The 13,573-nt window shown below is 50.5% G+C and overlaps 2 protein-coding genes across 2 annotated transcripts; one reads left to right on the top strand and one right to left on the bottom strand.

The window, feature by feature from the left end:
* Window positions 1-1,223: 1,223 nt before the first annotated feature.
* LTS14_007691 (uncharacterized protein) lies at window positions 1,224-4,568 on the bottom strand (the record flags this gene model as incomplete). Its single annotated transcript, XM_064840381.1, has 1 exon — window positions 1,224-4,568. The coding sequence occupies one exon, from the start codon at window positions 4,566-4,568 to the stop codon at window positions 1,224-1,226; it is 3,345 nt and encodes a 1,114-aa protein (XP_064692261.1).
* Window positions 4,569-10,816: 6,248 nt separating this feature from the next.
* On the top strand, window positions 10,817-12,373 carry LTS14_007692 (uncharacterized protein; the record flags this gene model as incomplete). The annotated part of the gene is made up of 2 exons (XM_064840382.1): window positions 10,817-12,143; window positions 12,210-12,373. The coding sequence occupies 2 exons, from the start codon at window positions 10,817-10,819 to the stop codon at window positions 12,371-12,373; spliced, it is 1,491 nt and encodes a 496-aa protein (XP_064692262.1).
* Between the last annotated feature and the right edge of the window lie 1,200 nt (window positions 12,374-13,573).

The raw sequence follows: 13,573 nt of genomic DNA on the forward strand, positions 1-13,573 counted from the left end.
ACATGAAGTGCAGTGGCTGGATGCGTATCCTGGGCATCGCTATCACGCTGCGACGGCTGTTCGATCAGCATGCTTGGAGCTCAGCCTGAAGTCGTTTCTTGCTTGGCATTATTGACGTATACATAGTCTGCAATTCTTCCTGGAGTCTTGCAGTCTCAGCTAGTCAACCCAGCGCACAGTCAGGAACTCAAGTGCTCTACCGCAGCAAGCCACAACAATGCATGTCACCGCCGTAGTTACAATGCTGTTCGCAGCTCTCGCCTTTGCTGGCCCTATCGACGAGAACGTCAAGGTCCGCTAGCCTACCAGCGGTCTCGCAGCAGAAGCTGACATACGCAACAGAAAGCCATCCGTGAAGCCGAGCCCATCCTCAACGAACGCGCTCAAGCATGCGGTGCTATCACCTGTAGCAGCATCCATGAAAATTGCCCGAAGCGTTGTAATGCTGGCTGCATCGTCGGGCAGGGAGGTACTGGGTACTGTGCTAAGACCATTTGATGGTGACGCCATGGGGGTACGTTGGTGTCCATCATTGGACAGAACGTGTAACGGAAGTCTGGTTATGTGGCGTCCTCATATCTGGAAATCTGCAAGTCTCAGGCTGGTGGCTGTGTAGACATCGTTCAAAACCAAACGACGCTGAGAAGCCCCTCCAGGATGTGATACTCATCTCATTGCCCATTTGCCTAGATTAATGTCAGCTGTCCTGTAGCGACATTGGAACGTATTTAGACCATTGAACAGCTGCTCAACAACCGGTGGCTGATCTGGACTAGTCTTGAAAGCCTGGTGCGTACGTCACGGGATAGCATGCTCTTCAGTAGGTCGCAGTGTAGGAAGCGCTGTCCTGGATACGTGCTCTTCATGCTGGTGCCTTATCCGTGTTCAAGATTGATGTATCGAAATGGTTCCATCTCGACCACGGGAGTACCGCAGACGAGTTACTCAGTGACAAGGCAAATAATAGAGGGTTGTGTGGAATTCAACATATAAAGAAAACGAAGCGAATGTGTCGTATTTAGCTAAGAGATCACTACGATTTTGTCAGCTTGTGCATTCGGATGACCGGGAAATGTTCAACGCAGACATCACGTTTACGAGCCTTGAGGAGGGGATTTGCCCGTAGCTAGCTCTATTGTCTATCGAGGACTACTGTACACTACTTTCCGAATATTTCGAGAAGAGGCCAAGAACAAATCGCTCCGCGTTCACTATCCTCTTGCTTAAGCTACTTCGTACTTTGGCGCTCGAAATCCGACTACTGGTAGCCTGCTCCTCATGACCAGGCTACTACAAATCACACTGATACTGCTGAGGGCCATGGCCAGGCTAGCCCAGACAGGATCCAACCTTACATGCGTCCCATTGCTCTTTACGGGATAAAGAACTCCTGCAGCGATAGGCAGGGCCAAAAGATTGTACATGAGAGCCCAGGCGAAGTTGAACTTGACTCTCCGGAAGACTGTCCGGCTGAGACTGACTAAAGTCAGTAATGTAGTCATGTCGTGGTTGACGAGGACAAAGTCGGCCGAAGATATGGCGACATCCGATCCAGAACCTACAGCGATACCGATATCCGCCACAGTCAACGCAGGCGAGTCGTTCACACCGTCGCCAACCATTGCCACGATCGCTCTCCCAGCCGAGCTTGTGCTTTGCAGCCCAAAGAAGGAGCGTGCCTTCTTTGCGAGCTGACTTCGCTGGAGATACTGGATTTTCTCCGCTTTCTGCTCCGGAAGCACGCCAGCAATTATATGCTCGCCCGGAATACCGACCATGGCACCGACCGCACAAGCAGTCTTTGGGTTGTCTCCTGAGAGCATCCACACATCTACGCCTTGACGCGCAAGTGATTGGATGACAAAGTGGGACTCTGGCCGGATGGGGTCGGAGACTGCAAAGATCATCGCTAATTCCCAAGAGCTATCCGCCAAAGGTGAAGCACACTTTACTGCTACGATGACCACAGATTTTGCCTGGCCTTTCCAAGTGTCCAGAGTGGCAAAGATGGTGCTGTCGAGGGATAGTCCATGTTCGGATATCAGCGCCTCATTCCCAACCAGTATCTCCGTAACGTGCGAAAATTCGACAATCTCGAAAACACCTTGCATCCCCTTCCCCGCTAGCTCCTCGACGCGCTGGGACTTGATCGATACTTTGGGCGTCGATTGGCAGAACTCAACAATGGCTTTGCCAATTGGATGACTGCTGTTCCCCTCGAGACGCTCGAGTACGGTCATCAAGTGCTGCTCCTTCAAGATCGAGCTTGGTGGTAGAAGGTATTGATGATTCGTAACTCTGGGATTACCACCTTGCGTTATCGTTCCGGTCTTGTCGAAGACGACAACGTCCACACAACTCGCCTCTTGGAAAGCTTCTCCGCCGCCCTTCACAAGAATCCCATGCTTAGCTGCCAAACCACCACCAACGAACAGTGCGGTTGGGGTGGCCAGGCCGATCCCGCAAGGGCAGGCAATGACGAAGACGGCAATAGCGAATTGAAGAGACCACAATGGCCATCCGCCCGCATGTATGTCCAGGTAGCTTCGCGGCAAGGTCCCAGACACACCAAGCCCTAGCCAGATCAGCCACGTTGCGATGGCAACGAGGATAACAAACGGGACAAAATAGCTAGTGAGGGCATCGGCAACTCGCTCGATCGGTGCTCGGCGCGCCTGGCCCTCACGTACCACTTTGATGATTTGGTCCAACATCGAACTACCCGACACATGGGTGATTTTGATGGAGACTGGCCCGCCTTTGTTGATCGTGCCAGCATAAACAGAGTCACCCTCGACTTTTAACACAGGCTTCGATTCACCAGTCAAAGAAGATTCATCGAAGAAAGTGTCGCCAGAGATGACAATCCCATCCCAGGGAGTGGAGCCGCCGTGGACTACTTTTACGACGTCGGTCGGGTCGATCATATCGATCGCAACAAGTTCGAATCGAGCCTCCGCTTTCTGTTCATGATCAGGTAGTACCAGGAGCGCTTCTCTAGGTCGCAGATGCTGCAGAGATGACACAGCGTCGCCTGTCTTAGCCTTGCTATATGCTTCAATCAGGCGGCCAATGAGCAGAAACATTGTCAGAAACACTACCGAGTCGAAGTATGTCGTGTTACTGCTGGAAATATTTGTTCTGGGTGACACCGCCGCGATTATCAGCTCGGCGATGGATGAGAAGTATGCAATCGTCGTGCCAAGGCATATCAGCATGTCCATACTTCCGAAGCGGTAAAGCCTGCGTAGCACAGGAACCGCGCTGCCAGGCCTCCAGGTAAAGTACAGTTCCTTGACTGTGCGACGGTGGAAGACGTCAGCCGCAAAGAAGTAAACGGGCGTTGCCATCACGAACGTTGCCCATTCTGCGCGACTGACACCGTGTAATTGCTCCATAAAGTAGCGGCGACCAGGGCTATCGCCAGGGACCAAAGTCATATAGACGATGCCTATCATGAAGGTGGGAATGGCGACAATGATTGAAAGGAGGACGCGGTAGAGGACTTGCCGCTGAATGCGAGCATGCATCTGCTTGGCGCGCTCCTCGAGCGTTGGGGGGTGATAGACGCTTGGCGTGAATACTAGATCCGCTGTTGAGATAGAATCGAGGATGGCTCTGATGGTAAAGTTTGGTGCGTCCGGGATGTATGAGATGGTGGCAATCGGATTTTCTAGCGTCGGGAGGTCCTCGATCGTGACCCTACCGTCGAATCGATCGAGTGTAGCAGCAACCCTGGCAGGACAACGATGACAATACATTCCTTCGATCTTGATAGACACCGATCTTCGCCCACCCCATAATCCAGTCTCCGTAGATGCGGGGCTAACATCATTCAAGATGGCTGTATAACCGACATCCTCCATTGCCAACGCAACCTCGTCCTGGTTCGCCGCTCCTTCGAAGAGAATTGTTGCGCTGCTGTTGATGAGACTGACCTCAACGCTCTGCACCCAGCTGATATCTTGTATGGTCTCTGTGACAGTACCTACGCAGGAGCTGCATGTCATGCCTTGGATCGAGTACGAAGCTTTCCAAGCAGTCGAGCCCTTCGGCGGGCCTGACTCTGTCTTCTTCGGAAGCTTCGCGACCTCTTCCAGCGCGACCTCGTAGCCAAGGTCGCTGATGATATCGGTGAGCCGTGCAGCATACGCCTCTTTCCCTGTGAAATCGACAGATGCACTCTGTGTCATCAAGGCGACTTGGGCTGAATCCACCCAGGACTCCTCTTCCAGCGCGGCAACAATTTTGCTGACGCAGGAACTGCAGCTCATGCTCGTAATAGTGAAGGTCGCTCGAAACGCGTCGGATTGCGAGGATTGAGTATCGATCACTACAGCCTCAGGGCTGGCCAGGTCCTGGGTGTCGGGCGCGTGGCTGGAATAGCTGTCGTCCCTGGAATTCGAGGTGCGGCAGAGCTCGCAGTGGATCTGATGTCGTTTCTTCATCGTCTCCCGGTCTACTGGCGTCTTCCGTCGAATCCAGCGCATGAAGGCTCTCGATAGAGCGTTCGATCCAGAGTTGAAGCCATGGCCATGCCAGCCGGAGTGGGGTTGGGCATCTGGCATCGATGCCAGACTCGTTGATTCCACCTCATAACCTGCCTCGCTCAGTGCCTTGGCGATGGTGCGTAGCTTGAGCGACTGGTGATGCCATAAGGTGACGGTGTGCGAGACAATTGAAGTCTATACGGATGCTGGACGGGGCTCTAGGCGGGCGAGCCAGCCATCGATGAATGCAGCACATGTGGGGCAATGTGCGTTGGAAACGAGCAGCACTGTCTGGATGAGCGACTGAGTGGATGAGTGATTTTGGGTAGTCATTGGGGGCGACGACGGGCAAAGGCTGCAGGGGATATGTCAAGAGGCAAGAGGAAAACGTCGCTACTATGGTGCGCGACCACATATAGCGTCTTTGAGGACGATGCAAGAAGCATTTTCTTCATGAAATCGACCGCCGGGACAAGTGCGTGGTGTGGCGTTGTCGAAAGGAGAGGGTACGCACAAATCGCGCTTGCTGCAGGCCGCACAAATCGCGCTTTCCTCGGCACCGCACAAGTCACGCATGGCTTAGAACCATTGGCCATTCTTCTTGCAGGGCAGATGGAAGGCTTCGCCACCTCACGCTCTTACAATCTAACGCTGCCAGCATATAAAGTACTCGTATTTAGACTAGTCTATAAGGAAGGTAGATTTAATATATATTAAGGCAAGGTAGCTATTTTCGCTTAGTAGTTAAGGTAAGGCATATTAAGGCAAGCTCTCCGATTAGCTAAGGCGTTTAAGGTACTATACTATACCTTCCTTAAACGCCTTAAGGTAGATATAAGTAAATGCTAGTAGTCTTACCTAGACTTTAACCCTAATATATAGCGCGTTTTAAGGATTATCTATAGTAGCGTAGTAGTATCTAGCTACTTAAATACTCTACTTTAGCGGCGCTAGCCTCTTATACCGCTACTATAGCTAACTAGCGTATATATATAAAACTCTAAGCTACTTCTATCTAATCGCTATAGGTAATAATAACTACTTCTTTTTACTTTTAATATAGGCTAATTAATTAAGGCGTTAAGGTAAAGGCAAGGGCTACTAACGTTATTAAGGCGTTAAGGCAAAGGTAGAGATAATATATAGCTAAGGAAGGTAAAGGCAACCTCGGAAAACGCCTTCCTTCCTTATGGACCAGTCTGCTCGTGTTCCGGTGGCCCTCGCACATGGACACTTCTGCAATGCCCACAAATCGGGCCCTGTACACAGATACGACTCCGAGTCTCCTGTGGAGGCCTCTAGTGTGTCCCAGCTCTCCAACCAGTGCTTCACCACGACAAGCTGTATAACGCAGTGCGATATCACGACCGCCGGACGACATGGCCGATAGTGTATGAGCCTGTCCTCACTCCACGCAGTCGCCTGCACGCCGCTTATAGTGTTCAAGCTGGGCTATAACGTCGACTCTTTTTGCGCCAATCACGCACAGATGCACGAATACACAGCTTCTCTTTGCTTACGATACCTGCAAATCGTCCCAAAGGCTGGCTCGCGCTTCATCTCTCCAATGCTGCCGCGACTAGCAAGTGGCCCGTCTCGCTTGACGCAAACTCTAAATGGAGCCTTTCGCCGCTGTTGGATTGTTTGTAGAAATGGAGGAGGTTGAGGCCGACTCGTCACACCCATGACCGGACATCATCTGGACCGCCAACACGACCTTTTCCAGGCCATCCAGGTCTTCGTCAACATCACTATGCAGATTGCAGAAGAGTCAGTGGACACGGTAGGTGCCAACCCTTAGTAAGCCTGCTCATCGTCCTCGATGCTAACAGTTGTGCGATGGCAGATAGGCCATCCAATGCACCCACATGACCATAAAGTCTGGATTTTTGACCGAACATTGCTTCACGACCGTTCTCGCCTGCGATGGACGCGCCGGCCTCTTGTATCAACATGGATAACCTCTCCCTCCTGCGATACAGGTGAGTTACAGTAGCTTGGTCAGCCACAATAAGGTAAGTACGATCGAATCCGCCAGAGACGCGCATGGATGTGATACAACACTGTTCCAGATAAGCAACAATAATCCGGGCGGCCAGGTTTTTCCCTTCCACACATAATGGCATTCATATTCTGACACATCGACTTTGTGTAATATTCGTCCAGACACAGGCTAGTGAACCCTTGAGCAAAGAGAATGGTAACGGGACCGATGCTTGTGGATGGCGATTCCCTAATTCCTGAATCAGCAAATCATCTGATCCAAGCCCTCCGAGTATGGATTACAACATGAGTACGCCCAGCGTACCTCTGCCTTAGGTAGCCCCGGCTTAGGCATCCACAATCAAAATCGCAGATAGCCTAGCTATTACGAGGAATAATCCGTCGTATGTTCTCGAAGTGTCTATAATGATTGTTTCGCATTCGTATCGACCAAAGATTTACTTATGACGTAAGTAGTTTGACGTCTATTCTGTTTTAGCTTAACCTTCCAGTCATCTTCTGCTCAATGATATAATGTGACCGCATGTAGTGATGTCCTCGCATAACACGTTCATGGTTGCAATCCGCATTTCGCTTAATTTTCCAAAATCTTGTGATTTCGCCAATCAAAGCCACCGACCGAGCAGGACTGTTGCAGCCTTTTGATAAGCCGAAGAAGTGGTCGCGCGTAGGTCGTAGTTATGCCTTTCGTCGTGCTCTAGTGAGAACCCTTTTGTGACATCACTATTTGCCGTAAGATTGGTACTTTGAAAGTATGATGGCTAGTGCGCCCTACGAATATCGCCTACTAAGCGTGGAGACGCCTGAGATCCGACTCCTACAGCTTTAGCCTGGTGAACACGCCAATCCAATATGTGCCGAACCACTGCATGTCTCTCTAGAGCGGCCACTTTGGTATGGGACGATCTCGTGCCTATGGGGAGAGCCGGAGCGTACGGAGCTCATCTTCCTATCAGACCAGGAACTTTACGTACCTAAGAACACCGCGGCCGCCTTGCGTCGAGTGCGAAAACGCGATGCACCGCGTCTGCTCTAGATCGATGCTGTATGTATCAATCAAGACGATGCACCGGAGCGTGGACAACAGGTCGGAATAATGGGACCCATCTACGGCGATTCCATATGCAATCTCATACACCGTACAGATGACGATACAATGTCGTCTCGCATTTTAGAGGCTATTAAGATGCTTCACTATGAGGTACATGCAGCGACTGATGGGTTTCATTTCTTTTCAGCAAGAGGACGTAACCTGCTTACGGGTAACTTCAGATATTCACCGCAAGATTCCGATCCTAATCGGGATGTGGAGGCCATGCTACATCTGTTTGCATTACCGTGGTTCCGGTGAGTCCCCATATCAATAAAGTACCCCCAGCGATGTAGTGCTTACACTTCATAGTCATTTGTGAGTCCTCCGAGAAGCTAGAATTGCGCCATTGAACGTCTACTTCCTTGGGTTTTTCACTGTCTCGCTTGAAGTCGTGCTCAGAGCTGATCATTGGGTTGATCACACAACTCAACTTCTCGAAGCGAACGGAACTGCCGCTGTGGGCACGCTTAGTTGAAGCAGCTTCTGGTCATCGTGCAGAACTTCGAGAGCACTGAGCCGAGGGACGGCATATATGCCTTTCTGGGTCTGATCAAGAAGCAGCCTATGCCACATGATATCTTTCCAGCTTGGTTCAAGCCTGACCATACTCGTCCTCTTGGCTAGGTCTTGCGTGACGCTAGACGGATAATCATCCTGAAGCATAGTCTCGGCATATTAAGATTAGTCAACCACTGGGATGAGACTGAGCTAGACCTAGGTGATGCCATGCCATCCTGGATGAGGCGCATAGACTGGACATATAGCTCTGAGGTCCATGCACGCCCCCTTCAACATAAGTTTAATGCTGATTGAGGACTCAGTGCACCATGTCTGTTGTTGCTTGAGCCAGAGAATCCCGCCCTTCTGCCACTGCAGGGGTTTGTTGTTGATCGAGTCCTAGCAGTCACCGATCACTGTTCAACGGCTACAGTCGCTCAGCAGTCATGGCTAGATTCATGGCTAGCGAACGCTGCGATGAGCCTACTGCATGTCGCTAGAGACAGGCTGCCAGCAGGTGTGCCGCTGCGATCATTACTAGTCATCGCTACAGCAGCTTGTGCCTAGCAGTCGCAGTCAAGTGGACTTACGGATGGCACGATGATGGACTCAGCAGCTCTTGCAAGTTACGCTTGACTATCGTACAGCAGCTCAAACGAAGTATGCAAATGCCTCCACCCCATCGCGACCTTTCCCTTGCAAGACCACCCAGCTCATACCAATGCGGCGGATGCATGGTATCCCATCCTTGACACGAGTCTTGTAGGCAAGGGTCATATCCTTCGGCCCCGATGTGTAGGGCGTCGTCCAGGGGCGTCCAGGGGCTTTCTCGATGAGAGATAACCTTCGATCTCAAGCAGCGATCGGCTGCACTTACGCCGCCTTTCAAGAAGGCAAATTCTGGCGTTCTTTGCTGTAAGCGAAGGTACCAGTGGTGATATTTTCGGCGGGCAGATTGGACAAGGTTACTTGCGTTGTCTTGCTCTAGGATTTCTGAGCATGATTTGGATGTCGCCAAGCGACTCGACGTCGTCCAGCTCCATACCATCGCCGGCTGATGGCTCGGAGCTAGGAAGCCCACTGTCGACAGGCTCACCACCAATATCATCACTAAGATTTGCGCTTGCCCTTGACGGGCGACTTCTCCGGTGAAGCTCGCTTATTTCTGGCCTTTGGAAGTTCTACGACCTGTTAGCATTTCCGATCTATTTTTTCTCATGGTCTGCAATGCTTTCCTCTTTAGCGACTTTGACCGATAAAGCGGGTAGAGTAGCTATAGGACATAATTGCTTTAACACAAGACAATTAGTAAAGCTATAGACACCATGAGGGACGATATGTTCAACGAGTTTGTCACCATTTCATCGATCATAGAATCGACGAGAGGCATGCTACGAAGAGGAAAACCTGCTAGGAGCACAGATGAAGTAGAGAAATTCTAGCGATAACAATCTGACCCGAAGTTGATTACCGTCGCACGCCCATCGCAGAGAGTGACGCTCGCCAAGGTCTGGACAGCCTTTCCGAATTCATGCTCCGGACGAGCCATCGTCGTTCTACGCGTGGCTCGCCACAGGCGAACAGCGCGATCGATAAAGGCGTACTCGCCTCAAAGTATCGGGAGGCGATACAAACCGCTTGCCTTCACGGCCGTGCGTTTTATTACGAGAACTAGCCGTCCTGGGCACGGCCCCATGACCACGAAAGGGATGTCGTCGCCGTCCTGTATAGGTGCATGTGGCAAGTCATTCTTAGGCCAAGGCAGGGACACGGACACTACGAGTTGCCCGACGTAGCGCATGTCTACGGCATTGTGGACGGCGAAGCAGCCCGCAGGCACAAGGCGGCAGGAGAACCCAACGACATCTTCCACATATATTGCGCGTTCTAATCTGGGTAACCTTATTCGGTTCATGTTACTTAGCGGCAGCACATAACAACGTAGGTGTAAGGCTAACGTGTGCTCGCAGAACAAGATCGTGTGCCCCACCATATAGAGATCGGATTTCCTACCTCACGGTACTTTGTGTTTTAATATTTTTTCTATCTACAACAACATCACGAGACTACATGTATCGTTCTATGCTCATCTCTATCTACGCTGCTGCATAGTCGTCACGTTCGGCGCTGGCCATAGATGATAATGTAAGGTACACGTACCCTGACTGAGGCTCCGCAAGATCGTTGGGACCGGGACGTGGACGGTAAATTTTTTACATTGGCATGTCACGCTATGTCACTGTACTGTGCCAGTTGGAAGGATCGTGAATACTCGCAATTTGCGCGATTTTTGTCACGTAGACGACACGGACCTGCATATTTCACGTGAAACGGCTGGAGCTAGTTCTAAGCCTTCGGAAAAAGCTTGACCGGATGCTTGTTTCTCTGTACACATCATCAGGAAGTTCCTACTTTGACCCAATTCGCCCGCCTCCCACCTGAGCAGACATCAGCACAGTCAACCACCATATCAGGCCCAACAGCCTGCGAGCGCTTCCCAGAGCACACAGCACACAGCATACACATATTGATGGCAGAAATCTTTGGAAGAACATTCCGCAAGTGCTCTGCTCCAGCAGCCACTTCACACCCACCGATGAACAAAGGCTTCGCAGCTCTCCGACTCGAGCCCGAACAGCCACCATAAATACCCAACTCGCTATCGACAACAGACGCTGCTGCCTGACAGACTGGAAAACAAGATCGTGTTCTGGAGACAGAGCTCGCAGCCATGTCCGTCTTTGCGAAGCTCGCAGGGTTACTCAGCGCCCCGGGCAAGAAGCGTGAAGTTTGTGCGTCAGCTCTAACACAGGCCAGCCCGACACTCTGTGAAGACGAGGCCGCCGTTCAACACTCTACCTCCGTCACAGCTCATACGAATGGAGGTGTAGGCTACCAGGTTAAAGCCAAGCCTCGCCGCCTCGATCGATGGCTTGATGCTGTTGTTGCTTTCTCGGGATCCAATTTCACTTTCTTCTTCATTTTGACGCTCCTGCTTGGCTGGGCATTTGCAGGCATCCGACTGGCCCACGATGAGAACTGGCAAGTTGGGATCTCAGACGTGCAGGCCATACTGAGCTACATCTTCGACTCATTCCTGATGCGGCAGCAGTTCAACACCTATGACGAGGCGCTGTCAGCGGCTGCTCAGCTCCGTTCACGAGCAGCAAGTCATCGACGAATAATACTGCAGATCATGGCCGACAAGGGTGCAGGCAGTTTGACACCCGACTCTGGGGCCAATGTGGCACCAGAGGACACCAGATTCGAGCTCGACCTCCCACGAGAAACGCTATTCGGCCGCTTCATTACCCGCAGCGCCATTGTCGTGGGCCACATCGCAACAATCTGCCTGTACTGGACATGCATGGCTATATGGCTTGGCTTCGGACCGCTCAACCACTGGAGTAACGAGTGGCAGCTATATGTCAATTCCGCTACGTCAGCACTCATGGTGTTCGTCTTCAGCTTTCTAGCCAACATCCGAGAGCGCCACTCCGACTATACCCAGATCTGCCTCGACGCTACGTTCCGGGTCGACTCCCATCTAGAGAGCATGCTCCGTAGAATCACCCGTGACAGTCTCTGCAACGAAGAAGTGGTCATTGCTCCCCCAACGGTCAACATCCTACAACGTGCCATCTATTATTACGCGGATGTCGTCGGAACTTTGGTCGGCATTGCTCTGCTCGTTATAGTTATGATGACATGGCTAGCCATCGGCCCAATCCTGCACTTTAATAGCAACTGGTGGTTGCTCATCGGCACATACGCAGGTCTGATCGGTCTAAATGATGGTTTCGTGCTCCGAAACGTCCAAGCTAAACTGAAGGATTACGAAAATGAGCAGTTCGAGCAAGTAATGCTGGAGGATGAGAGCCTCTTTGCACTCATCGATCAGCCGCTCGCAAAGGTCGAGCCGGAAAGACCTTCGATCAGCTCAAGGCTTTCGCTTGCCGTGGGCAAGTTCTGCGCTCACGAGTTCACTGTCCTGGCAGGAGTCCTCGTCATCTTCGCACTGATTGCTGGTGCCAGCGCGCTACGTTGGGACACATCCGGTAAGTAACCTCTCTATCGCGCCGCCAGCCATGTGTTTTATTGACCGACCGACTGATGGATTACAGGGCAACTGATCTGCAACGTTCCGCCAAGCATCATCGAATCCTTCTTTATGGTGATGCTTATTGCAGGTCACAACTCTGCCGACTCCGAGCGCCGAGGGCAGATCAAGGCAATTCACGATAGGCGTCTTAAGCTGTTAGCGTGGGTTCAGACGGTAGAGTACTAGTAAGCTGTAACCGCTGTTACTGCTAGTACATGTAACTTAGGACGTTCTTTCGCTTCTAGGCTTATTACTATCGTTATACGTAAATAGAGCTCCTAGAAGAAACTCGTACCTTTTAGACGAATAATAGGGAGGTATATATACTATCGAAATAGTATAACAAAAAACAAACTAATACCTATATAATAATTACTCTATTATTATCTTTAGAAGTAAACTTTAGCTTCGGGGCCTTCTATAAGGCGGCTAGATTAGGTATACTAGGCTACCTAACTATATTTAGAGGGCCGTCCTCTTTAGTAGATAAAGACTCCTCGCTATACTATACGCGCTATACTTTTCGGACGTACTATAGGTAAGGCAAACTATAGTAGTAATACTATAGTTATAGAGGTAAGGTATAAAACACCTAACTAATATAAGGCCTAGGAGGCAACTAAACATTAGTAGGATCCTCCCTAAATCCGGTAAGGCGCGAAGCTATATAGTCTAGATTTTAGTAGGATCCTATTTAGTAGGATCCGTACTTCTAGAACTACCTATAGGCGCCGTTCTATACGCTAAAATAGGATATATCTTACTCGTAGTACTCGATTATCTATCCGGTATCTTTTCTAGTACGTCTAGATAGTATTTCGTAGTACTAGGGTTAGGGTATAGGTATACGCTAGTAGTCGTTAGACGCGCGAGGGCGTGCGGATATACGCCTATATATATAGGAGCGCGGGGTAAAGTATAGCCGCCCCTGCAAAGTTCGGCTACTCCTAAAGACTACTATAGTAGTAGTCTTTAACTCTACTTACCTTAGCCCTCCCTACCTTCTATAAGCTATATACGGTATATATAGCGTTAGAGTATATACGCTATAACTCCCTCCGACGTATTCGTACTTAATACCCTAGCTCTAGCCTCTATATTATATAACTTTAGCGTACCCTCGAAGCTACGATATACTATCTACCTTCTATATTCTATAATATAGGTAGTAATAATAGAGTCTAGTAATACTTATACTACTCGATAACCTCCTCTACTCCCTTCTCCCTTCTCTCTACCCTCTACGCTATTATTACGGACATAAGGTCCGCAACAAGCAGACTAACCAATTGAGTTTAGGGAGCTAATAAGCTAGGTCTGCAGGGGCGGCTATAAGAGGGTTACGTAACACCGCTTACCTAGACCCTTAAGTAAGCAGCCTACTTA

This window comes from Recurvomyces mirabilis (genome assembly GCF_035927965.1).
Source record: "Recurvomyces mirabilis strain CCFEE 5264 chromosome Unknown scaffold_21, whole genome shotgun sequence".
NCBI classification, from domain to species: Eukaryota; Fungi; Ascomycota; class Dothideomycetes; order Mycosphaerellales; family Teratosphaeriaceae; genus Recurvomyces; species Recurvomyces mirabilis.